Raw genomic sequence first — 26,845 nt, forward strand, 5'->3', positions numbered from 1 at the left:
TTTCAACAGGACTAACAGAAACTCAAGTGAAAGAAGTGCATTCATTTATCCTTCCATCCATCTTTTCATCTGTCTGTAATGTCGGTCTCAATACTGCCGGAATGGAAGCAGCAACTCCTGGAACGAAAGAGAAGAGAAGAGGAGGAGAGAGAGAAGAGAGAGCGAGAGGAAGAAGAGAGACTGGCCAGTATGCCAGCTTGGAAACGACAGATCATTCAGCGTCGCAGGGCGAAGCAGGAAGATGGAGGAGAGAAGGAGAGAGAAAAAGTGAGAGAAGCAGAACGAGAGTTTGAACCCGACACCGTGTCTATAGACCCCATTGGGAAAAATTATTTTATTTCTTCACAGAATGGTTTCACAAAAGAACAGCAGATGAAAGAAATGGAGAAAGGGAACAATGAAGGAAAGAGACAAAGAGAGAGCAACTATGAGAGGATGAGTGGAGAAGAAAAAGAGAAGTACAACGAGAGAGAAGACAACAGAGGAAAATGGAGGGATAGAGAGATAAATAGAGGGAAACATAGGGAAAGAACAAGAGAGAGAGATATAATTGAGGGCATGAAGGAAAGAGAGGGTGATGCTGATAGAGAAAGGAAAGTAGGAGACAGAGATTATGTCCTCTTCCCTCTTGTCTCTGCTATTCACACAATTAAAGCAGAAAACATATTCATCATTGAGAACAGAAAGAACCAGATAGAGATGATAGAGAGGGATGGAGAGAGAGAAACTGAGGAGGGAAAGAAGCAAGGGATAAGGATGGACCTGAAGGAGTTTCTGGGTGGTGGACAAAAAGTGACTGAGATCTGTGTATCAGAGGTGCTGATCATCAAACCATCCATGAAAGAAGAGAGAATCAAGGAAGACAGGAAGCAAATGAATGAAGATGAAAAGAAAATGACACTGGGAGTAATAGAAAGAGAGGGAGAGGTAACAGAATGCAGAAGGGTAAGCCAGTTGATTAGTAAATTTGGTAAGAATTGTAAAACTCCCTGCAGATCCAAAAGCAGTGACTGCTTCATCCCTGTGGAACTGGGGGGAGAGATGAGAAAGGATGAGAAAAAAGGGGGGGATAGAAAAGATGGGTGTGGAACAAGAGGAATCATAAATGCATTTAGAGGAGTACCAAAACGTTCATTTAGTTTCTCAGAGCAAGTTTGTAAGGAGAGAAGAGTGTTGGAGAGAAGTTATTCTGATCGGAGAAAAAGAGAGATTGAGGGAGGGGTGTATAAAGAGGAAAAGAGAGAAGAAGAGAGGAACGAAATTGGGAACGAGGCAGTGAATAAGACAGACAGGAACTCTGAGATCTCCACTTTTAAAGGAGAATTAAAGAGATTCAGGGAACAGAACAAACAAAAAAGAATAATAAAGAAAGACAAGTTGAGTAGAGAAACAGAAAATGAGATAGAGGAGATACAGAGAGAGAGAAATGATAGAAAACAGCAAACGGAATTTCAAAATGAATCCATGAAGATTGTGAAACATGGACAGGCGGTAGCACCAGTTCCTCAGTCCATGATAACGTTCTCAGGTGGAGAGATAGAATCACAGAGCAACAGAGAGAAGCAAGGGATGAGTATGACCTTGAATGAGGCACTACATCACAGAGGAGAGGTACTCATCCCTAGATCTGTCTTTTATGGGATCAGTGAGCAGAACTCAAGAAAAGATAGAGATGAAATAAGACGAGTGGAGAGGAGGTTGAGCTGGAAGGCTGGAAGACCTTTGACCAGAGTGGAGTCTCTAAGAGAGAGAATATGGCAGAAAGAGAGAGGAGGAACCGAGGGAGAAGATGATCGAGTAAGAGAGGCTGAGATGGAGAGCAGACAGGAAGTGGCCTCACCACAGTCTCTCAGCCAGTTTGACGTCACAAGGGAAGTAAGTAAAGAGGAACTTCCTGTATGTGTTCCTCCTTCTCTCTCAGTTAAGCGAGAGTCCTCTGTTCTCACAGAGCAACATGACGGAGTGATACAAGCACCAGAAAGAGAAAAAGAACGAGAGGAGGATCTGTTGGGGGAAGACTACATCCCTCCGTCTCAATCTTCATCCTCTTCCAGTTCTCCACCTCCTCCTTTCGGCCACACCCAACCTGCCATGAGTCGGATCTATAACCTGAAGCCTGTAACCTCCAGGGCCAATGTGTGTATCACCGAGAGGAACTTGGACATCCAAGCACACAGTGGAGGAGTGATAAAGATCCGACCTGGGGGACAATTCACGCCTGGTCCTCCAAAAAACCAGACAGAAATATCTTCACTGCGATCGGTGCAGCGTAAAGTGGAGCAGCTTCCTCTGAAAGAACAGGAAGTCCGGAGACAAAACGATGGAGAGACATCGCAGAGACAGAATGCGTGTGAGACATGCCAGGACCAAAACCTTGATATGCAAAAAAGCCAAACACACACCATCTCAAAACCTTCCTCAGAACTGAGGGCACAGATTCAACTTCCAGAAGTCAGCACTTCCACCACAAAGAGCATAAACGCTCAGATAGAGCCAAGTGTCAAAACTTCATCTACTCCGCTCTTCACCATCCGGAGCGCCTCTGGAGGCCCAGGAAAGAGAGGCACCACCATTACCATCACTCCCAGGAAATCAGGCCCCTCAGGGACACCTGTGTCTTCTGTCACAACTCCTAAAATGCCTTCATCTTCTGTCACAACTGCTAAAGAGCCTTCATCTTCTGTCACAACTGCTAAAGCACCAAGTAACAAGCCAGAGCTGCACAAGAAACGATATCCAACTGCAGAGGAGATTGAAGTGATTGGTGGTTATCAAAACCTGGAGAGATCCTGCTTGGTGAAGAACCGAGGGTCTCCAAAAATGGTAAGTATAGATGCAACAGCTGAAAGACATTGCCACAGTATGAGTTACTTAGTAATCCTGAGTTATGCTGTTTCTCAGACAGTAAATATGTCAGATATTGAATAAATAAGTGGTTGACGTACATAAGGGATAAGGCTCTGCATTCCTGATCAAAAGGTTGTGGGTTCAAGCCCCTAGCACTGCCAAGTTGCCACTGTTGGGCCCTTGAGCAAGGCCCTTAACTCTCTCTTCTTCAGGGGTGCTGTATCATGGCTGACCCTGTGCTCTGATCCTCAGCTTCCTAACAAGCTGGGATATGTAAAGAAAATAATTTCACTGTACTGTAATGTATTTGTGACAATAAAGGCTTCATTGCTTTAGTGGAATTAACAGAGATCTGCAGTGGCATTGGCCATTTTGACCATTTGAATTTGGCGTATGCAAAAATAATCTAGAATAAATGTGTCACATGAATTCCTCAAACGCAGCAGTTGATTTACTGACCAACTGGGAAACAGCATATAGAATAAGAAATATAAACTGACATTCAATATTTTTTTCTCATTGATAAATTGTGGGGTGCTTTTATTAAGTCAACATAATGAGTTTATAATGAGTTATTAAGTGAAATGTAACAGAAGATTTTGAAATAAGATATGAACTTATAATAATCAAATATTAAGTTGAAATTATAAAATGGAAAGTGGAAATAGCTTAATATTTTATCATTTCAACTTAATATAATACAATAAGTCAAAATAATGTGAAAAATAAGATATTACATCAAAATAATGAGATATGTAAAAATATCGAGATAATATCCTGAAGTAATGAGTTATTGAGTCTAAATGATGAAATATTATGTCATAATAATGAGGTATTAATTCATATATATATATATATATATATATATATATATTAAGTTGGAAGAATTAAATAATATCTTGAAATTACAAGTTAGTAAAGTAAAATAATGAAATGTTACATGATTAATGAGATGAATACTACGATGAATTTTTTATTTTATTATTTTATTTTATTTTACAATTTGCAGTGCAGTTCTTCCCTAAAATATTTCCTAATTTCTTTTTTTAAAATTGTGTGTTTTATTCACATGGGAACACTGTATGACCTTTAATGAAAGTGGTCTCCTAACTAACACTTGGTACTGACTCAATGAGTATGATCCTTAATGCATACGTTATGTTTTCACCAAGATGGATGCTGGATTTAGATATGATGACGTTCAAGTGTTTATGAGAAAATTCGACATGCATAGACCTTTTTCTCTGACAGCTCAGAGTTTCTGAGTGATGCAGTGTTGATGTTTCTGACTGTAATGGAACTCATGTTATATTGGTTAGTGTTTGATGTTAAGTGTAATTACACTTTAATAATAACCGAGCTTGGCATGATGATAGCAACAGCTACACACCTGAGGGAAATGTTGATGTTTCTGATGGTTCTGTTTTGTTTCCATTGCCCGTATCCATATTTCCCAGTTAATCCCTAAAACACTTAAAAGGCAAGTGTGTTTGATTACCCATATTAAAAGCAGAAATACCTGAGTTTCATTTGAGCGTAAAAAATCATACAGTGTTTTCACAAAAGCTCCCGCAAGTTACACCAGATGAAAAGACATTCTAACATAAAGCTAGGTGTAAAATCAGTGCTAATAAACCATACATTATGAGGAGTTTAAAACCAGCATGGTAGAGAATTTTGGCCAGATGCAGATACTTAAGGTAGATCTTTGTCGCACAGAATAGTGTTTCACTATCACCATCCAATCAGACCGGTGGTCACCAGCATTTTTAAGCTTCCCGCCACTAGGTATTACATTTTCAGGTTGTCCGTCTGTCCATCCGAGATTCTTGTTAGTGAGATCTCAAGAACGAGTGGTTGAATGTTTGTAGGTTTTTATATGGAATTATCATTGTAAGCACCACATGAAGTGATTAGATTTTGGAATTGATCCAAACAGGGTCAAGGTATATACAGTATCTCACAAAAGTGAGTACACCCCTCACATTTTTGTAAATATTTGATGATATCTTTTAATGTGACAACACTGAAGAAATGACACTTTGCTACAATGTAAAGTAGTGAGTGTACAGCTTGTGTAACAGTGTAAATTTGCTGTTCCCTCAAAATAACTCAACACACAGCCATTAATGTCTAAACTGCTGGCAACAAAAGTGAGTACACCCCTAAGTGAAAATGTCCAAATTGGGCCCAAAGTGTCAATATTTTGTGTGGCCACCATTATTTTCCAGCACTGCCTTAACCCTCTTGGGCATGGAGTTCACCAGAGCTTCACAGGTTGCCACTGGAGTCCTCTTCCACTCCTTCATGACGACATCACGGAGCGGGTGGATGTTAGACACCTTGTGCTCCTCCACCTTCCGTTTGAGGATGCCCCACAGATGCTCAATAGGGTTTAGGTCTGGAGACATGCTTGGCCAGTCCATCACCTTCACCCTCAGCTGCTTTAGCAAGGCAGTGGTCATCTTGGAGGTGTGTTTGGGGTTGTTATCATGCTGGAATACTGCATACTGATCATGCTCTGCTTCAGTATGTCACAGTACATGTTGGCATTCATGGTTCCCTCAATGAACTGTAGCTCCCCAGTGCCGGCAGCACTCATGCAGCCCCAGACCATGACACTCCCACCACCATGCTTGACTGTAGGCAAGACACACTTGTCTTTGTACTCCTCACCTGGTTGCCCCACACACGCTTGAGACCATCTGAACCAAATAAGTTGATCTTGGTCTCATCAGATCACAGGACATGATTGCAGTAATCCATGTCCTTAGTCTGCTTGTCTTCAGCAAACTGTTTGCGGGCTTTCTTGTGCATCATCTTTAGAAGAGGCTTCCTTCTGGGACGACAGCCATGCAGACCAATTTGATGCAGTGTGCGGCGTATGGTCTGAGCACTGACAGACTGACCCCCCACCCCTTCAACCTCTGCAGCAATGCTGGCAGCACTCATACGTCTATTTCCCAAAGACAACCTCTGGATATGATGCTGAGCACGTGCACTCAACTTCTTTGGTGGACCATGGCGAGGCCTGTTCTGAGTGGAACCTGTCCTGTTAAACCGCTGTATGGTCTTGGCCACCGTGCTGCAGCTCAGTGTCAGGGTCTTGGCAATCTTCTTATAGCCTAGGCCATCTTTATGTAGAGCAACAATTCTTTTTTTTTCAGATCCTCAGAGAGTTCTTTGCCATGAGGTGCCATGTTGAACTTCCAGTGACCAGTATGAGGGAGTGTGAGAGCGATGACACCAAATTTAACATACCTGCTCCCCATTCACACCTGAGACCTTGTAACACTAACAAGTCACATGACACCGGGGAGGGAAAATGGCTAATTGGGCCCAATTTGGACATTTTCACTTAGGGGTGTCCTCACTTTTGTTGCCAGCGGTTTAGACATTAATGGCTGTGTGTTGAGTTATTTTGAGGGGACGGCAAATTTACACTGTTACACAAGCTGTACACTCACTACTTTACATTGTAGCAAAGTGACATTTCTTCAGTGCTGTTACATGAAAAGATATAATCAAATATTTACAAAAATGTGAGGGGTGTACTCACTTTTGTGAGATACTTTATATATATATATATATATATATATATATATATATATATATATATATATATATATATATATATATATACACGCACAGTATCTCACAAAAGTATATATAATATATATCCATCCATCCATCCATTCAGGCACTGACCTTCATCCAAAAGGTGTTCAGTGGGGTTGAGGTCAGGGCTCTGTATAGCCTTCTTGAGTTCTTCCCCTCCAACCTTAGCAAACCATTCATGGAGCTCGTTTTGTGCACAGGGACATTGTCATGCTGGAACATGGTTGGGCCTCGTAGTTCCAGTGAAGGGAAATTGTAATGCTACAGCATACAGAGACATTCTATACAACTGTGTGCTTCCAACTATGTGTCAGTTTGGGGAAGAACTAGATATGGGAGTGATACTCAGGGGTGCACAATTGTATGGATTTCATGGACAATGTTTCCAAAGTGAGAAATATGAAGGGACGTGGAGATAATAACAAACACAGCAAAATACAGTCCAGTGGAGCCTAAAAACTGTTATACAACATGTAGTCATGCATGACTGTGCCATATATAGACAAGTTACACAAACTGTATGGGGTCATTGAAGTTAAAGTGTGTAATGAGTGTGTGTGCATGTGTGTATGAACAGAAAGGTTATAAACTTTCTCTCAACTCTCATTTCTCCTTGCATACACTGTTCAACATTGACACACCATGTAAAACATTGCCTTTTTTAATACTATCACAAAACACTTTGTTTATCTGCTGTCCATGACACATGTCCTGAAACTTTACTGCAATTTATTCTACTTCTACACTTATTACTAATAAATACACTACAGTTACTCCCTTAATTATTTTTCATGTATATTTCATTTATATTGTAAGATGGGACAAATAAACAGAGAATCACACTAGGAGAACCCACTGATTGGCAATTCACCCAACACAGTGAAGCTCAAGAGCTATAAATATACAATAATGAGTATTAATGAGTAACTGGTGAGAATAGTTTATTAGAACAGGAAACACTGACCATATAAGAAAAGTAGAGAGGTGAACAAAAGACTCTGTATGAAGGTTAACGGGTAAAGAATAAAGACAGACTTCACATACTACAGTCATGTGAAAAAATAAGTATATCCCATATATATTGTTTAAATATATATATTGTATATATATATATATATATATATAGTGCAGGTGGAACCTGTCTTTTTATAAATGGTAAATGGTCTACACTTACATAGTGCTATCATCACGCCAAGCTCTAAGGAGTTCTCTAAAAAGGTTGTGGATGCCTATGAGTCTGGAAAGGGATTTAAAAAGATCTCCAAATTATTTGAAATACATCATTCCACTGTAAGGAAACTCAACTACAAATGGTGCAGATTTCAAACAACTGCCAATTAGTCCAGGACTGGCCATCCCAGCAAATTCAACCCAAGAGTAGACCATCTGATGCAAACAGAAGTCTCCAAGAATCCCAAAATTTCATCACAGGATCTGCAGTAAGTCTTGCAGCTGTTGGTGTCAAAGTGCATGCTTCTACAATCAGAAAGAGATTGCACAAGTTTGACCTGGATGGGAGGCGTGTCAGGAAAAAGCCCTTGCAAACTATAGTTTGCTAAGGAGCATATAGGCAAAGACCAGGCCTTTTGGAATAATGCGCTCTGGACAGACGAATCAAAGATAGAGTTGTTTGGTCACAGTAACAGCAGACATGTTTGGCACAAACCAAAGACAGCTTTTCAGGAGAAGCACCTCATACCAACTGTGAAGCATGGTGGTAGAAATGTTATGGTTTGGAGTTGCTTCGCTGCCTCAGGGACTGAACAGCTTGCATTCATTGATTCAACTATGAATTCTGCATCATATCAAAAATAGCTTGAACATAATCTGAAAGTTGAAGTTGAACTGAAAGTAGAGCTTTCAACAGGATAATGATCCTAAGCACATTAGCAAATCCACCAGTGAACGGCTCAAAAAGAAGAAATGGAGGGTTATGGAATGGCCTAGTCAAAGCCTGGATTTGAATCCAATTGAAATGTTGTGAGGGGATTTGAAACAGGCAGAACATGCAAGAAAACCCTCAAACATCTTAGAACTGAAAGAATATTGCTTGGAAGAGTGGTCAAAAAGTCCAGCAAGCCTGGTGAACAATTATGTAAAACACCTACAAGAATTAAGTTATTTCTGCTAAAGGGGGCAATACTAGCTTCTGATGCTAAGGGTGTACTTACCTTTTCCCACAGAAGAAGATCTTATCTATTGATATTTCTGTTTAATAAATGTTAGAAAAAGCAAACTTCCCTTCAAGTAAATCAGCTTCATTAATCGGCGGTGTTTCAAAGATGATAAAATGTTTGCTTGTCCAAATATGTCAAAATCGCCAACAGTTTCCATGGGGTGTACTTATTTTTTCACATGACTGTATATACCAACACTTTTACACACTTCATGTATATTCACATGACTTGTTTGCATGAAACTTCGTGTTAGAAGTTATAAACATTAAGGTTTGGATTTGGGCGGGGTTACTGACTTACTGACTCTGTTACGTTTATAAATTTGTGTATGTAATCATGAGCTGTGTGTCTTTGCTCCAGAGAGGGTTTTAACACTGTTTTGGGCATTTTTCTGATACACATCACAAATCTGACAGAACAGAAACAGCATTCTGTTGAAACAATTAATTTGACTCGTGATCTGCACATTAAAACAGAAGCGATTAATGGTGTTTATGTGAATATGATGTGAATTTTTCATTTGAATCAGTGTTGAGGATAGTTTTAGCAAAAACAAACAGTATTTACAAAAACCTTGTTACAGTGGAGGTTTATTCTCAGCTACAGCAGTGGTGTTGTGAAAATAAGACTCCTAATTGATGATAAGACTTGGAGAAGAGGCGATAAATACTTAAATGAATCAAGGGAAAATTAGGAAGAGGTAAAGCCATTCAAGGAAACAAACCAATAACAAGATGGGGGAGAAACAGGACCCCATGGCAACTGTAACAATCAAAATATATGTAAAAATATAAGAGTTATTTATGCTGAAGTATATTCTGTGTATACACTCACTGACCAGGACACTATCTGCATGAGTTTATGTGTTGCGATGCTGCCACATGATTGACTGATTGAAAAATTGCATGAACAAGCAAGAGGACAGGTGTTCCTAATAAAGTGGACGTTGAGTGTAATCTTGTAATATACTGTATACTGTTCTATACTATATACTGTACTTAAAAATAGTGACCATCACATTCTTGAGCTCTTTTTTTGCCTCCTCTTTGCCTTCTTGTTTTTTTTTATCGTCGGGTAACTTTATCACACACACACAGTGCAGTATCTGCTTCCTCTTTAACACTGCCTCACTTCCTGTTCTGTGCAACACCACAAACAACACCACAGCAAAACCAGGTCAGCTGACAGCACTGAGGTTTTAATTTCAATAAACAATAAACAAATGAACACTCGCAGCCACGCCCACTTGTCTCACTTTCAGGCACACCCACCTGTATCATCAATGTCTGACAGTCTGACTCATACATACACAACTGTCTCTTTCTAATACAAGTCCTCCTGTCTCACACACAGCCATGCCAACCTGTCTCACACACAGCCATGCTCACCTGTCTCACACACAGCCATGCCCACCTGTCTCACACACAGCCATGCCAACCTGTCTCACTCTCAGACACCCATATCTGTCTCACTCTAATACATGCCCATCTGTCTCATTCAGACATGGACATCTGTGTGTGTCTGTGTGTGTGGGTGTCTGTCTGTCTGTCTGTCTCTGAATTTCTGTCTGTCTCTCAGGTGAGAGTGTGTTTTGATGACTCTCAGTTGGAGTGTGTGTGTATGTACCTGTCGGAGACGTCTTTGCTCGAAGAAGAGGGAAGCAGTGATGATTTCAGGAGAACGGAGGAGAAAAAAGAAGAAAATGATGAAGAGGAGGAGGATGACGATGGAGTAATTGGAGCAGGAAGAGGAATGAAGAGAGTACTTCGAGTGGGTCTGTACAATAATCCTCATTTCACTAACAAATAAACGACTCATCATTTTTGTGCTTACAATTAATAGACAATAAAATCCAATCACACAGCAACAAGGATGCTGGTTATTATTATTATTATTATTATTATTATTATTATTATTATTATTATTAATAGTAGTAGTAGTAGTAGTAATAGAAAACATCACAGTGCACAGAACAAGTTTTAAATGGTCATGTACCCAGTGGCCACTGATAAATCACACACATTGTAATGCTGGATTTGAGTAGTACAGGGGATGAGTTCCTTCCCCATTTACTGAGTGACAACAAATCAACATGGCTGCTCTCACTGTGAACAGTGTACAAATGAGTTGATAGCAGTATTGACTTAGAATACAGACACAGTACTAGGTTAAACCTATAACTCTGAACATACTAATCACTGGTTTGAGAAGATTATTATCAAATTAGAGCTATCACTAACATTATCTGGCTAGCTTGTTGCTAAGCAACTTGCAATTGTCTGCTGGCTAGCTCGTAGAATGTTTGAAGTTCACTACAGTAGAACAGGACTCAGGCCTGTAAATGTAAAATTGCAGTTGAAGTTGCTTTTTGTGAGCTCTACGTGCTCTGACAGCAAACAAAATACACACTTTCAAAGAGGTGTCCATGTTTTATTTATTTTATTCCCACTTCACACATTGAACATCTCGATGTTGGAAAAGATCTCATTACTGCTTTCACATTACAACTAACACTTAGAAGGAACCCTGAACACAGCATACAGCATTTAGGATTTTATTAGCTACATGTGTGCATACTCATGTTCATTATGCTGATACGATGCATAATAAGCGGAATAAGAGATCCTCATAATCTGTTTACTCGCTACTACACTTTTCTACCACTAGGGCTTTCTACATACATGTGGAAATATTTACATCCTCATGCACAAGAAGAAACTGATAAATAAATGTTCTGTGCGTAGACACATGTGTATTCTATAAAAACTATGCATAAGCACGGTTTATAAATGAGACCTCAGATCACTTCTTCAGACAACATGCTACTGGTGAATTGTAATTTTGACATAAAGATGAAGGTTTTTTGTTTGTGTGCAGGAATAATAATAATAATAATAATAATGTTTTATTTTCTGTACAGAAAAATCACCATTAACCATGTATCTGAAAACATTTGTGAGAAAGGGTCACTGCCGAGCGTATTTATTTATTTATTTAGAGATAAACATATGATAATGCCTTTGAATGTACTAAAGATGACCTATTGAATAACTCTATAACAATAAATATAAATGCAACAGACCACTTTAACTTACCATAATATGTGTGTGTGTGTGTGTGTGTGTGTGTGTGTGTGTGTGTATTAAACAACATAAAACATAGAACCTTTTGTATCAGACCACCCAAGTTTTAGGTGAGCAAGCAAAAGTATAGGAACAGATAAGTCTTGAAGTAAACTAAAATGAAAGTAAATAAGACTGAATATTTGGTTTCATATATCTTGCTTGCAATAACTGCATCAAATGTATTCAATAATTATTTGTGTTGGATTTATATATAACAGCTCTACATGACATGCTTTATTAACCTGTTCATTTCTTCTTGCTCTTTTTCAGATGAGTCGTGTCGCCGTTAATTTCTGTCATCTGAACCTGAATTTTTTTTTTTACAGTTTAATGGCTGACTGAATCTGATGATGAGGATATTTCTGTGTGAATATAATACTGTCTGCACAATTCATTTTTTGAGACAGTTAGTTTTACTATGTACTGTACGAATGCATGCGTGTGTGTGTGTGTGTGTGTGTGTGTGTGTGTGTGTGAGAGTGAGTGTGTAGAGACAGGGGTACTTTAGTACTTTAAGAGGTTTGCATATTTTGTGGCATTTTTGTACAATAACAGTATGTGATATAATATGTAATAATAAAGAGACCTGTGCATAATCATTTAATATCATTAATAAATTAATAGAAACAAAATACAGCTCTTTCATGTTTACATGGGGCTTTGGCGTTGTGATTTTTTTTTTTTTTTAATTACTGATAGTTGTTTGGATCTGGGTAAACTTTAATATTGCAGTATTTCTGATATGTAAGTTTTGATAAGTCTGTTTTCTTTTATGGTTCCAGAAGCTGGCTTCAAATAAAAAAAAAATGTAAATAAAAAGTAATATTTTCCAGCAGTGTTTGTGAGCAGAGTTTGTTTCCAATCATGAATATATGCACTGACTAATAGCGTTATGCAAATAAACTTTGTCTCCTTGAATTTTTATCCCACACTGACCCCTAGTGGCTGTAAATAATACAGCATTTCTAAATAAACAAAACCGGCCTGATTAAGTCAGCGTTGATCTGCATTGGTGTGTTAGATGCATTGAGTCTTCACTCAGGTCCCACCAGTCGAAATACTCAACGATTGTTTTAGTAAACCAATTAACATAAAATTATATTATCCTGAATTCACAGCCAGCACCTTTCATGTGCTAAATAATAGAGATCTTACATCTGAAGTGTTTAGTAAATAAAACTATTACTGATTCAGGATTTAATGTGTAATGGTCCTTATTCATTGCTCAATAGTGTCTAACTAAGAATTTACCTGAGACTGAAATAAAATGGCTGTCTTTGTGAACACTTCTTAAACACTGCACATGTGCACTTATTCAGAACATGGCCAATATACAAATTAATATTATACATGGCTAACCACTGCAGTCTCAGTAATGAACAACTCTAGTCAAATAATATTGCTTGGATTCAGTGTGTGTGTGTGTGTGTGTGTGTGTGTGTGTGGTCACTGTAGTGTACAATCTATCACTGTGGTTGACTTTCATTGGAGGAACCAAACTCATCATCAGTAAGTCACTTTTGCTTCTAAAATGCTAAAACAGTATTTACTTCTGTTTATTAATGATATTAATAAATAATTACAATGAAATATAACGTGTATAGTTACCAGTAATTTGTTGGGGATAACTCTAAACCTTAAAGTAGTAAAATAAATAATAAATGAGTGAATATTGAGCACTGAATAAATATCCAGTGTGTTTGTGTTGGTGAGTGGAAACCTGGCACTCAAAGTCCGAGTCGCTCCACAATATAACGAGTGACTAGTAAATGTTCTCCTGCTGAGTAGTTCTACTGAACTGCAGTAACGTGAATCAGCAGTAATGAGTAATTGTTGTGTAAGCGTGTGTAAATGTGTTTATTGTGTGTTTGTGGTTATAATGTTCTCGTGCAGGGTGTTGAAACGCTGACTAAACATCTAATTAAACCATAGCCAATGAAGACAGAGATGTAGTAAGGTTTTTCAAAGAGTCTTTTACTGTTTGTTCTGCTTCAAAGACATTGAGTGGTGAAAACTGAAATAAACCAATACAAATATAATCAGTCTCTGTCATTTGTTACAGCATACTTAACACTGTAAACTATTATTTAAATGCACATAAATTGCTGTCTAAACAAAAATAAAGTTAGCATAACAATTAGCATCGCGATTAGCATAGCTTCACAGTAAAGGTTAGCTTGTAGCCTACATGCTTGAAAAATAGTTGGATTTAAATGAGCATATTAAATATTATATTTTCTCCTCTTTAGACATGTCCATAAACATGTCCACTTTTAGATACATAAACTTACGACATTGTTTCTATGAACTTCTTAGCAGATTGGCTTGGATAGTTTTCAGCTCTGCTTGACATTTTTGCTTCGTTCTTTTACATAACAACCAGGAAGTGACGTCATCACGTGACACAAACGGATGAAACGATTTTAACAAATTAATTGATAAACTGTAAAGCAATTATTAACTTTTATAATTAACTAGATAATTGTCAAAAACTTAAAATTCAAGAAAATAAATGTAATGCCTTAAGGCAACACAGTGGTCTCCAGTCCCACGGTGAAGCCCTCTGCCTGCCTGTCTGCCTGCCTGTCTGCCTGCCTGTCTGCCTGCCTGTCTGCCTGCCTGTCTGCCTGCCTGTCTGCCTGCCTGTCTGCCTGCCTGTCTGCCTGCCTGTCTGCCTGCTGTCTGCCTGCTGTCTGCCTGCTGTCTGCCTGCTGTCTGCCTGCTGTCCACAGGGGGTGCTGGTGAGCTGGACAGTGGATGGCTCAGAGGTGAAGGACGGGGTTCTGACCAGCGCCGAAGAACAGAAGAAGGACGGGTACACACGCAGCAGCACCCTGACCGTCAGTAAAGCACTCTGGGAAAAGGGGGAGGAGTTTGTCTGTAAGGTCTCCCATGACAACGTCGATCATCCGGTCACGTTCAGAAAGAGCCAGTGTGAAGTCTAACAGCTCCAAGATAGAATTGAACACTGAGCTGCTTACACATCCATCTACAATAGAGTTTCAATTCTACACAATGCTGACATTTCTGTCTTTACTCTCTTCACTGTCCTGTTGCTCTTCCTGTAGTTTTGCTCTGCTGAAATAAAGCTTCATTTTGGACATTGTGTGTTCTTTTATTAGAGTGAATAGTCATTATCAGCGTGATGAGAGAGTGTGTTTAGCTGTAGATTCAGTGCTGTGTGTTGTGCTTCAGTGAGTTTGGCTGAAGGAAGTTGAACATCTGGTGAAAGTGCTGCTCTATTCTGGGAGAAAGAGGATCACTCAGCCGTCTTCATGTAAATCTCTCTCTCACTTCACTGATCTCTCAGTTTTACTGGTTAAAACTGTCTCTGTGTGTTTAGCTGGGTGTGGAGCAGGAAGCTGCTTTCATGTCTTTCTTTAGTGCAGGATTTATGGTTGAGGTAACTGACAGTGCACACTTATTTTATATTAACAGTACGGAAGAGTCGTCATCTCCTTCATCCGTTCCTACTTGGTGTCAGAACTGGACACTGAATTTAAACTGAAAATGATCGTCTGTGTTTTTCTGACTAAGAATTATAATTTTTTTCCTCACATGTAACTTAAGTGTAGTATTTAAAAATTTAGCCAGACATAAGGTTAACTATTGATTTAATCAGATCCAGATTTTAAATGTATTAAATTATATTAAACTGATTATACCTAATTTGTCATTTCTCATGTATGTTCACATTCACATTGATTATTATAAAGATCCACAAAACACTGAACACTTTCACTCTCTCTAAACACATCAATGCAATTCACATGACTTTATTATCATATTAATGATTATAATGTAATTAAATCCAGTGAGTAATAGACATCAACACTATGTTTAAGGGCACATGTGTAAATCCACTGTATTGTACATTCCCAGGTTATATGGGGTGAACTCTGCTGCTCTTAACTATTATAACACTATAACTGAAGGTGTGTAACATATAAACTCATGTGTAACACTGGGGACTGGGTGGGTCCTGATCAGTAACGCAGTGTGTGGAACTAGCACCAGACACTTCCAGGTATATAGTGTGTTTTTGAGAAAGAGGAGGAGGAGGTGTTGGAATAAAGCAGGACGGTGTGTTAGGTAAGCTGCTGTCTCCTCACGGACTTACCTCTGGAACAGAAGCTTGATGATCCCCTGAAACACCTTCAATCAGGTGACAATAATCAGTGGGGGGGGGGGGGAGTGCAAGGCACGATGGTGTTAACTTTCTCACATGCTGACATTATTATGGCTGTATGAGGTGAGCTGCGACACCGAAACATGGTACAACGTAACCTGGAACATGTATCACCTCAAACTCTGTAAAAATGCAGAGAGGCGGTTCCTGTTTGTCTGGCTATTGTGGTGGCAAGGATGATATGGAACAGGAAGCTCCAAAAATATCCAACTTTACTCCCTTCCCTTTGGGGGCCATGGCTGATGGTTGAGATGAGAAGGGTGATGGGTGATGGTTGAGATGAGAACGGTGATGGGTGATGGTTGAGATGAGAGGGTGATGGTTGATGGTTGAGATGAGAAGGGTGAAGGGTGATCCACAAAACACTAAACACCTTCACACATCAATGCAATTCACATGACTTCATTAACATATTAATGATTCAAGAGTTCGTCCGTCGATTTCGACGAGGACCGAAATTTTCCATTTTTATGCCTCCATTATGGAGAAGTTTGAAGTGGAGCGGCATTTCTATGTATGCGCAAATGTCTAACAAGCCCGATGCGGGCAAGAAATGTGTGACCACAATGTGGGCAGACTGGTTGATTCCTGTGTTGGGGTATGGGCCTTTGGCTTCCGGTTTGTTTTCTGGCTTGGCGCTTCCTTCTTGCTTCATCGATTCTTTTTTCTTCATAGGCTGCGGTTCCTTGTTTCACTTCTCTACACCAGGTGTTCTGACCTTGTGCAATAATTTTCCCAGTTGTTATGATCGATGTTGAGATCCTTCATGTTCATTTTCAGAGTGTCCTTGAAGCGTTTCTTCTGTCCACCACGAGATCATAATCCAGCTACAAGTTCGCCGTATAGGATACGTTTGGGAAGGCGCGTATCCGACATTCTGCTAACATGACCGGCCCAGCGCAGTTGAATTTGTTTCAGCGTTGCGAAGATGCTGGGTAGTTTTGTTTGCTCCAGAACTTCAGTGTCTGGGATTCTGTCCTGCCATTTGATGGCGAGTATACGTCGAAGGCAACTGAGGTGGAAGTGATTCAATTTCTTGGCGTGCCGTTGGTAGACGGTCCACGTTTCCGAGCCATAGAGCATGGAGGATAGGACAACGGCCTTGTACATACAGAGTTTCACAGAGAGGTTAACTCCAGGTCAATTTCAAACTGATGATCTTAGACGTCCGAAATCGCAGCTGGCTTTTGAAATCCGGAAGATCATTTCATCATCAATTAGCACATGCCGAGAAACTGTGCTTCCGAGATAGGTGAACTTGTCAACGGCAGATAGAAGTCGGTTGTTGACCCGCAACAAAGGTTTTTCGTAGGGTGCGCCTGGAGCAGGTTGATGCATCACAACTGTTTTGTCGGTGCTGATGGTTAGTCCGAAGTTGTCGCAGGAGGCGGAGAACAAGTCCAAGCTTCTTTGCATATCCACTGCGGTGGTGGCAAACAGCAAGTCGCGCACATGCTGAAAGGAAACCTTGGTCACTGCTTGAAGCCTTCGCAGATTGAACAGTTTACCGTCACTACGGTATCGAAGTTCAATGCCAGGGTCCTCGTCCCTGTATTCATCCCACAACATGTCAACATCCCACAACATCCCGTCTTTCGCAGCGTCTGATGATAATGTAATCCAGGAGGTGCCAATGGTGGGACCTTGGATGCATCCAAGTGGTTTTGTTTCGATTACGTAGTCGAAACAACGTGTTTGTGATAATGAGCCGGTGTTTTCTGCGGGTTCTAAGAAGAAGGAGGCCTATTGCAGTTGCCAATGCCATGCTTCCCTATGACTCCATTCCACATCTGACTGTCCGACCCAACACGCGCGTTGAAATCTACAAGAATGATCAATTTATCCGTCTTTGGCACATTCAAGAGGATAGTATTTAGGTCTTCGTAGAACTTGTCCTTTGCTTCTTCCGGGTTTGACATCGTCGGCACGTAAGCACTAATCAGTGTCGCATGACTTTCCTGAAAGAGGAAGCCGAAGAGTCATCAGACGGTCATTGACGCCGTTAGGAAGGTTGCTGAGTTTCTTGGCAATTTCGTTCCGGATGGCGAAGCCGCCTACCGCTTCTCATCGCACCTCCTTTGGACACCCACTCCAGAAGAAAGTGTAGCCGGCACCAACTTCCTCGATTAGTCCTTCTTCCGGAAGTCGAGTTTCACTGAGCGCTGCGATGTCCACTTTGTACTGTTCAAGTTCTTTATCCACCAACACAGTTCTCCTGGCGGGTCTGCTGCTTCTTGTGTCATCTAACAGAGAATGGATACTCCAAGCCCCAATCATGATCGGAACTGCTTTTTTGTATATATGCTTTTGTATTGTTTTTAGACCGCAGGACTACATCCCCAACAACCGCGGTGAGCTGAAGGGTGGTGAAGCAGACAATGTTTGGGGCACCTTTTCTAGCCCCTTCCTCAGGCATGGAGGTGAGCAGTGCGATCCAAAAGAGGGCTGCTCAGACGCTCAGGATGCTACCAAACTCCGCTGCTGCTCCGGGTCCAGCGAAGAGCGACCAATGTCCCGAGCCACCTGCGTGGAGGTCCGCGACTACGGTTGCCAGTGTGTCCACACCTACCGCTTTGCCGCTCGCCAATCGCCGCAGGACTTTATCGTTACGACACAAAAATGGAACTCGACTTGCACGTGAATTGGATTAAAGTGAGGAAGACTTGCTCAGCATCAGCCTCACTCTCACTTCCCGGTGACCACCATAATCCAGTGGCAAGACAGAGTCAAGACGACTGAAGATGGCTCCAGGCGCAGTGGTTGACCAGGATTTCCTTTGTACCTCATCCTTCTCTACGCGTACCACGGACACGTCTCTGTACCACCTGAGAGATCGTTGGGTCAATAGTGACCTCATCCGCGCCTCCAGCTAAAACAGACTGTACATGCTGTACATGCTGGGACAGGTATATCCCATTCATGGAGGTTTCTTTGAACCATTCTTAGTCTGGCCCCTCCCCTGAGACCACTTTGCCTTGAGAGACCCTGCCAGGAGCACAAAGGCTCCAGACAACACAGCCCTCAGGTTCATAGGGACACACAAACCTCTCCACATCGATAAGGTGATGGTTCCCGGAGAGGATATTAATGATTATAATATAATTACATACAGTGAGTAAAAGACATAAACATGGCTTCCAGGTTGAGCTTGATAGTTGACAGAGCATCCCAGAGAGTCTCCTGGAATTTCTTTTAAAAAATATCGGAAATGTCTTTCCTCAGCGAAGTCAGCAACTCGAGCCTGAGGGCGGTGATGTCGGGGTCAATGCGCGGCAAGGCGGATTCAGGGGAAGGAGGTGATTCACTCGAGGCTGTGGACGTGGCGCGTACACTAGGCCTCAGTTCTGTCTGAATAGTACTACGAGTTTTCATGTTTATTTCAGACATTTTAACATAGTTCAAAGTTAAACGTGCAAACAAAAAACGGAGTAGAGTAAGTCAAAATCAAATGTATGACTGAAAAGCGCAAGTTCCTACTCCATTGGAAGCTCAGCAGTGCCCCCAAGAAGTAAAAGAACATTTACATGCGACAAATACTCATGTTACAGTGAGGGAGATAAAAATCAGTAGAGAAATCGACAATTGACATTAGAGAAAAGACAGGAAGATGTGACAGAACAAGAACAATACAGAAAGTAAAAAAAAATGAAAGAAAGAAAAAAATCATTATGATTGTAGGTGTTAATGTTGTGGAAAACAATCTTTTCAGCCTAAGTCAAAAAACTTCAGAGACAGAGGGTTTGTAGATGTCAAAATGTAAATAAACTTTACTGAAACAATAAAGTGAGACGGTCTGCAGAAGGTCTGAATTGTACACACACACACATGTCTTTATATACCTCTCTGAAGCAGTAAAATTATCCCTGGGCGGAGCATTCACCTTTTCTTTCTAGAAACAAACCAGTCTCCATTGCCTTAACTAATTATTCATATCCATATGATACCTTATATATGCGGCGCATGTGCTGTCAGTTGTATTTTCTTTAAAAGTTTTACCAGACCAGGGTTTTTTACTTTGTCCCATAATTCACCCTATAGTCTCATCTTGGTACTCTTCCTCCTGGAAGTCTTATCTTTTCTTTTGACACTGATTTGCAAGCTTAGAGAGCTTTGTTTGAAAACCCAGTTCTGGCATGTATCTGTGTGTTTATTGCCATAGAGTGAAGCTGATTTAGACAAACACAAGGTTCTAAATGCACACACTTAGAATGTCACTTGTTAGAAAGTGTTTTATAGTTTTAGATTATGCCTGCTGTGCAGAGGTACGGACTGACACAGAAAACAATTAGGCCTAAAGAATTAGACACAGAATTCATCTAACTCAGTACACTTAGTTTATAACTCGATCAACAAGTCTACTATGAATTTAGATAACGCTTCCCACAAATAATTCCAACTGTTGGCTATACACACCAGATTATACCCTATTAACATATCCAAACATTAGTAAACTTTGTAGTTATGCACGTTGATTGCACTTTATCTATACTATATATTTCCCTCCTCTGGGATTTACTAAGTCCCACCTACCTCAAGAGAGTAATCTCACAATCCAGTCCCTTCTTTAAAACTAACTAGTGATCAATGAATGATCACATCAGCCATCTACCAATGACCAAAACCACTTGCTCTGGAGACCAGAAACAAACATCTCCTCTCCCATTGGCTAGAAAGGAGTAAAAGATTCTGTCTCCCTTTCCCTATCCATAAAAATCAAGCATAGTGTTCGTAAGCATGAGCATTCATTTGGTTCAGCACTTGTGGTTGTCCAGGAAGGGACGTCTGCTTGGGCCTCTTTCTCCTTCAGCAGGTGTATTAGGCTCATCAGAATTGCTCTCAGCAACAGGAGCACTTCTTTCCTCCTGCTCTGTTGGTACAACCTCTGACTGATCTTCTTCTTTGCTATCTCCTGAGACTGCCATTGGTTCTCCCTTACCTTCATTTCAGACCCTCTCTCGCGTCTTGACTTGTTCTTTCTTCTGAGATGTCAGCCACTGGATCGTCCCCTCTGATCACCTGATCCTCTTTTCTCCTAGGTCTTAATCTAGGGGCTCACTTTGTATGGCCATTCCCTTCTGGGCTCGAACACACCTAGGTACAGTGCGGGAAAAAAAGTATTTGATCCCCTGCTGATTTTGGACGTTTGCCCACTGACAAAGAAATGATCAGTCTATAATTTTAATGGTAGATTTATTTGAACAGTGAGAGACAGAATAACAACAACAACAACAACAACAAAAATCCAGAACAAAGCATGTCAAAAATGTTATAAATTGATTTGCATTTTAATGAGGGAAATATATATTTGACCCCTCTGCAAAACATGACTTAGTACTTGGTGGCAAAACCCTTGTTGGCAATCACAGAGGTCAGACGTTTCTTGTAGTTGGCCACCAGGTTTGCACACATCTCAGGAGGGATTTTGTCCCACACCTCTTTGCAGATCTTCTCCAAGTCATTAAGGTTTCGAGGCTGACGTTTGGCAACTCGAACCTTCAGCTCCCTCCACAGATTTTCTATGGGATTAAGGTCTGGAGACTGGCTAGGCCACTCCAGGACCTTAATGTGCTTCTTCTTGAGCCACTCCTTTGTTGCCTTGGCCGTGTGTTTTGGGTCATTGTCATGCTGGAATACCCATCCACGACCCATTTTCAATGCCCTGGCTGAGGGAAGGAGGTTCTCACCCAAGATTTGACGGTACATGGCCCCGTCCATCGTCCCTTTGATGCGGTGAAGTTGTCCTGTCCCCTTAGCAGAAAAACACCCCCAAAGCATAATGTTTCCACCTCCATGTTTGACGGTGGGGATGATGTTCTTGGGGTCATAGGCAGCATTCCTCCTCCTCCAAACACGGCAAGTTGAGTTGATGCCAAAGAGCTCCATTTTGGTCTCATCTGACCACAACACTTTCACCCAGTTGTCCTCTGAATCATTCAGATGTTCACTGGCAAACTTCAGACGAGCATGTATATGTGTTTTCTTGAGCAGGGGGACCTTGCGGGCACTGCAGGATTTCAGACCTTCACGGTGTAGTTGTGTTACCAATTGTTTTCTTGGTGACTATGGTCCCAGCTGCCTTGAGATCATTGACAAGATCCTCCCGTGTAGTTCTGGGCTGATTCCTCACTGTTCTCATGATCATTGCAACTCCACGAGGTGAGATCTTGCATGGAGCCCCAGGCCGAGGGAGATTGACAGTTGTTTTGTGTTTCTTCCATTTGCGAATAATTGCACCAACTGTTGTCACCTTCTCACCAAGCTGCTTGGCAATGGTCTTGTAGCCCATTCCAGACTTGTGTAGGTCTACAATCTTGTCCCTGACATCCTTGGACAGCTCTTTGGTCTTGGCTATGGTGGAGAGTTTGGAATCTGATTGATTGATTGGTTCTGTGGACAGGTGTCTTTTATACAGGTAACAAGCTGAGATTAGGAGCACCCCCTTTAAGAGTGTGCTCCTAATCTCAGCTCGTTACCTGTATAAAAGACACCTGGGAGCCAGAAATCTTTCTGATTGAGAGGGGGTCAAGTACTTATTTCCCTCATTAAAATGCAAATCAATTTATAACATTTTTGACATGCGTTTTTCTGGATTTTCTTCTTGTTATTCTGTCTCTCACTGTTCAAATAAACCTACCATTAAAATTATAGACTGATCATTTCTTTGTCAGTGGGCAAACGTACAAAATCAGCAGGGGATCAAATACTTCTTTCCCTCACTGTACACCTGTTCTCCAGGAGTCACTGGACAAGGAACTTCTGTCTCCTCTCTCGGTCCCCAGCTCTGTTCCTGTGAATAGATAGCTTCATACATAGCAGTTAGTTATCACTTACATGCTCTTAGTTCCATCTGTAATTACTCCAGCGTCATAAGGACCTCTCAGTTATGGCACAGACATGGGTCGACCCGTAAGCATTTCATGCGGTGTTAGATGCATATTTCTGTTAGTCTGCATGCGACAGGTCATTCGTGCAAGAGGTAGAGCATCTACCCAAACCAGTTTAGTGTCGGCACAAATTTTGTTAAGCTTAGCCTTAAAGGTACCACTTACCTTTTCCACTATTTCCTGTGACTGAAGGTGATAAACACATCAAAATATTACAGTATTCACAGTTACTGTAACACTGTTTTTTAAACAAACGCTGAGCCATTGTCAGAGCTAATCTGAGACGGTATGCCATATCTAGGAATTGCCTCTCTGGTCAAACATTTAAGCACTGTTCCTGCAGTTTGGTCTGCTGATGGCCTTGCTTCCCTCCATCTGCTAAACCTGTCTATCACCAAGTGCTTAAACGGCCCTTCTGGCATTGATATGTGCCTTATTGGTGCTGATTTTCCCTTTCTGACATTGTTTTGAGCACAAATTTTACACTCAGCCAAAAAAAAATATCCACCATTGCCTGAAAGTACAGAGACCAATACTCTCGCTGTTTTATCTTTCCCACAATTCTCCTCGTGCACTGGTTAAAACCATGCGGATCTGAAATTCATACAGTAAGAAGTGCTGTAGGTACAATCAGAAATCAATTAAACTATTTGTTTGGTATGTTAAAGTGGTGTTCCAACGCTTTCTCTAAAAACTCATTGCTTTCAAACAGCTCCAAACAGAGGCCAAATCCATGGGCATATGCAGAGTCAGTGTATATATATATATATGTATATATATATATATATATATATATATATATATAAGCAATGCTACCCTTAACCTGTTCACACTCTTTAGTGATAGCATGTAATTGAGCCAACTGGGCAGAGCAAGGTGCTCATTATGTTTGTGAAATTTCAGAGACAAAATCTTACAGATGGAACGTCTAAAAAGTTCAATCTTAGGCTCGAGGAAATATGAATTTCGGCCAGGCAATCATGAGTGTTCTCAGTGACTGGCTCAACACAATTAATTAGGCAATACAACACTACAGTTGGTGTATTAGACACACTAATAGGTTTAATAGTTAAATTTTGGGCGGCACATACAATAACCTCATATCCTGTTCTTTGTTGAGCTGTCATGTGTTGCATTTGGATATAATTCAAAATAGAAGTGACCTGGTGTGATGAATGTAAGATCAATGTATGAGAGAGCCATTTTCCCAGTGATCTGCACTAAGAGAGCAGCTCCAGCCTTCGCATGCAAACGTGCTGGCAATCCTGTGCCACCAAAACCAATGTTTTCGATAAATAAGCTTAAGACCTGCAAGCGCCCCCATACTCCTGAGCCGGGACCCCCGCAGTGGCGCCCCCTCTCTCAGTCACATATAAGAGAAAGTCTTTTTTGCAGTTTGCCAGCCATAGTACAGGTGCAGAGCATAAGTCCATTCAATGTCAGGTTTTTCCTTAGAACACCCGACTCTCAGGATTTTGTCATGAAAGAGCAATCAGTGATCCACTGAAGACCATAGTTGATAACATCCAGGAAGCTTAACATTTGTTGTGTGTTATGGGGCGGAGGATGACCCCAATCATGTCCTGTTGGCCTTGGGAGCATGCGAGGGAGTCTCTGACCACAGAGGAGTAGACCACAAGGGAGTCCGCAGCCCCTGAGGCAGATGCACCCAGGCATATTACTGATCTTGGAATGTTCAGGCGAGTAATGGCCTTGAGCTTTCACATGCAGGCACGGTGGAAAAAGAGCCGAACACAGGTCAACGACAGAAAAATAATAATTATCATGTGGAATGGAAAAGGTTACAGTGGGGACATCAGGCAGTAATGCAGTTACTGGGATGACTAGTTCATTGATTTTGCAAATTTTGTGTAAAATGCCATCCTCTTCCAGCCTTAAACATCGGTTACTGGGTGTATTATATAGCAGAACTGTTGGCACAATCACAGCTTGCTGTAATATTGCTAGAATAATTGGGCGTATCCCTTCCTCCTTTTCTGAGGACGGAGGGTATTGTTTACAGGACACAGGATGACTATTCTTCACTTTAGCTTGATAATGGTGTACATGTTACCTGTCCTGCTTCATATATACATACACATATACACATACATACATTAACACATACATACATTTAAGGGATGTACGTGGCATCAATCTGTATTTATTTTAAGTTGGAAATGGTTTCCAGTTTTCCTCGAATTGCGGCATGCAGCTTTTATTTTTGCCATGGGTATGTATTTTATTATTAGATTAGTGTCACAGATATCCCAGAAGGGACTCTGGACTACAGTTCCCAGCAGCCACTGCACCACACAGCAACTTCATCACTTAAGAGCACCTATGTGTATACAGCCACAGTTTGTGCTGCACTCCTAGTCTTGTGTTGGTCTTTCATTACTGTTGGTTCAGTCTTTGTGTTCATAGTCTTTGTTAATGTTTGATTCTTTCTCTAGTGTTTTGTTGTCTGTTCATAGTTCTTGTTTTGGTATTCATTAAAACTGAAAATCTGCTCTTGCATCCATCTCTGCCTCCAAACCTTGACGGAATGCAAGACCTTAACATGGATGAGGCAGTTTTTTTTTTAAAGTTCAAGAGGACCTGTATGAAAGACAAAAGCTGAGGGGGGAGGATTCTCCCTCGTTCAAGCCAACTGGGAGGGGCTCGACATGATGTACTCCATCATGGGGTATGCCAAGGAGGAGCCTTCCAACCAGGCTGGAACCATCTCCCACCCTCCCTCCCCCACTGTGGATCTTGTCCAGCCCGCCGTGTCGACTGAGAACGTTGTTCAGCTGAGGACACTGTTCAGTTTCCCGGTTCAGCTGAAGACACTGCTTTTCCTCCCGGTATGGCTTTTCTTGCCTACTCCACCTCGGACGTCACCTCGCCAGGCTCCACTTCGGACATTGCTCTGCCCTCCTACTACACTGAGGACATCGCTCAGCCTCTCTGCTCGATTGAGGACGTCGCTCAGCCCCCATGCGCCGCTGAGGACATCGCTCCCCCCATGCTCCGCTGAGGACGTTGCACTGTCCCCATGCTCTGCTGAAGATGTCGCTCAATTTCTTTGCTTTGCACCATATGTCACTCCCCCTTCCTGCTCCACGGAGGACGTTGCTCACCCCTCATACTTCACGGAGAACCTCGCTCCTCCCTCTGGCCTCGCGGAGAACCTCGCTCCTCCCTCTGGCCTCACGGAGAACCTCGCTCCTCCCTCTGGCCTCGCGGAGAACCTCGCTCCTCTCTCTGGCCTCACGGAGAACCTCGCTCCTCCCACTGGCCTCACGGAGAACCTCGCTCCTCTCTCTGGCCTCGCGGAGAACTTCGCTCCCCTCTCTGGCCTCGCAGAGAGCGTTGCTTCTACCTCTAGCTCCGTGGTTAACATCACTCCCCCTTGGGGTCTGCCTTGGGCTTTGTTCTCCTCGCTGGCTTCGGGGTGGCTATTGCTCCATGCCCAACCAGGGTGGGGATATTGTGTCATATCTTTGTGGTATGGAAGAGACCTTCCCACATCCGTTCCCCAGTGAACACGTTAAGTGTTCTCTTTGCGGTTTTGTGAGAGATTACATTCAAGGGAACTTTGGAACACTTGGGGACCTCTGGTCTGGGTATCCGGTGCCCCATCGCAGACTTGGTACGTGGGTCGAGAGCCACGGGCTAAGGGGGGTTTGTCATGGATATCCCGGAAGGGACCCCAGACTACAGTTCCCAGCAGCCACTGCACCACATAGCATCACATGACCATCAGCACCTGATTCTCATTCAGTTAACGAGCACCTATGTATACATATCCACAGTTTGCATTGCACTCCTGGTCTTGCGTTTATCTTTTGTTGCTATTGGTTCTGTTTTTGTGTCCATGGTCTTTGTTAATGTTTGATTCTTGCCTTAGTGTTTTGCTGCATGTTCATAGTTCTTGTTTTGTTTTGGTATTCATTAAAAATTTTAGAAAAATTGCTTCCTTAGTAATGGTTAAAAAAAATCAACAAACTGTCCTTGAAT

The 26,845-nt window shown here is 41.5% G+C and overlaps 1 protein-coding gene across 1 annotated transcript; it reads left to right on the top strand.

Annotated features, from left to right (window-relative positions):
* Positions 1-63: 63 nt before the first annotated feature.
* ppp1r18 (protein phosphatase 1, regulatory subunit 18) lies at positions 64-12,602 on the top strand. The gene is made up of 3 exons (XM_053641828.1): positions 64-2,823; positions 10,221-10,416; positions 12,038-12,602. The coding sequence occupies exons 1-3, from the start codon at positions 79-81 to the stop codon at positions 12,055-12,057; spliced, it is 2,961 nt and encodes a 986-aa protein (XP_053497803.1). The 5' UTR covers positions 64-78; the 3' UTR covers positions 12,058-12,602.
* The last annotated feature ends 14,243 nt before the right edge of the window (positions 12,603-26,845 follow it).

The sequence above is a fragment of the Ictalurus furcatus genome, chromosome 14, assembly GCF_023375685.1.
Source record: "Ictalurus furcatus strain D&B chromosome 14, Billie_1.0, whole genome shotgun sequence".
Taxonomy (NCBI): domain Eukaryota; kingdom Metazoa; phylum Chordata; class Actinopteri; order Siluriformes; family Ictaluridae; genus Ictalurus; species Ictalurus furcatus.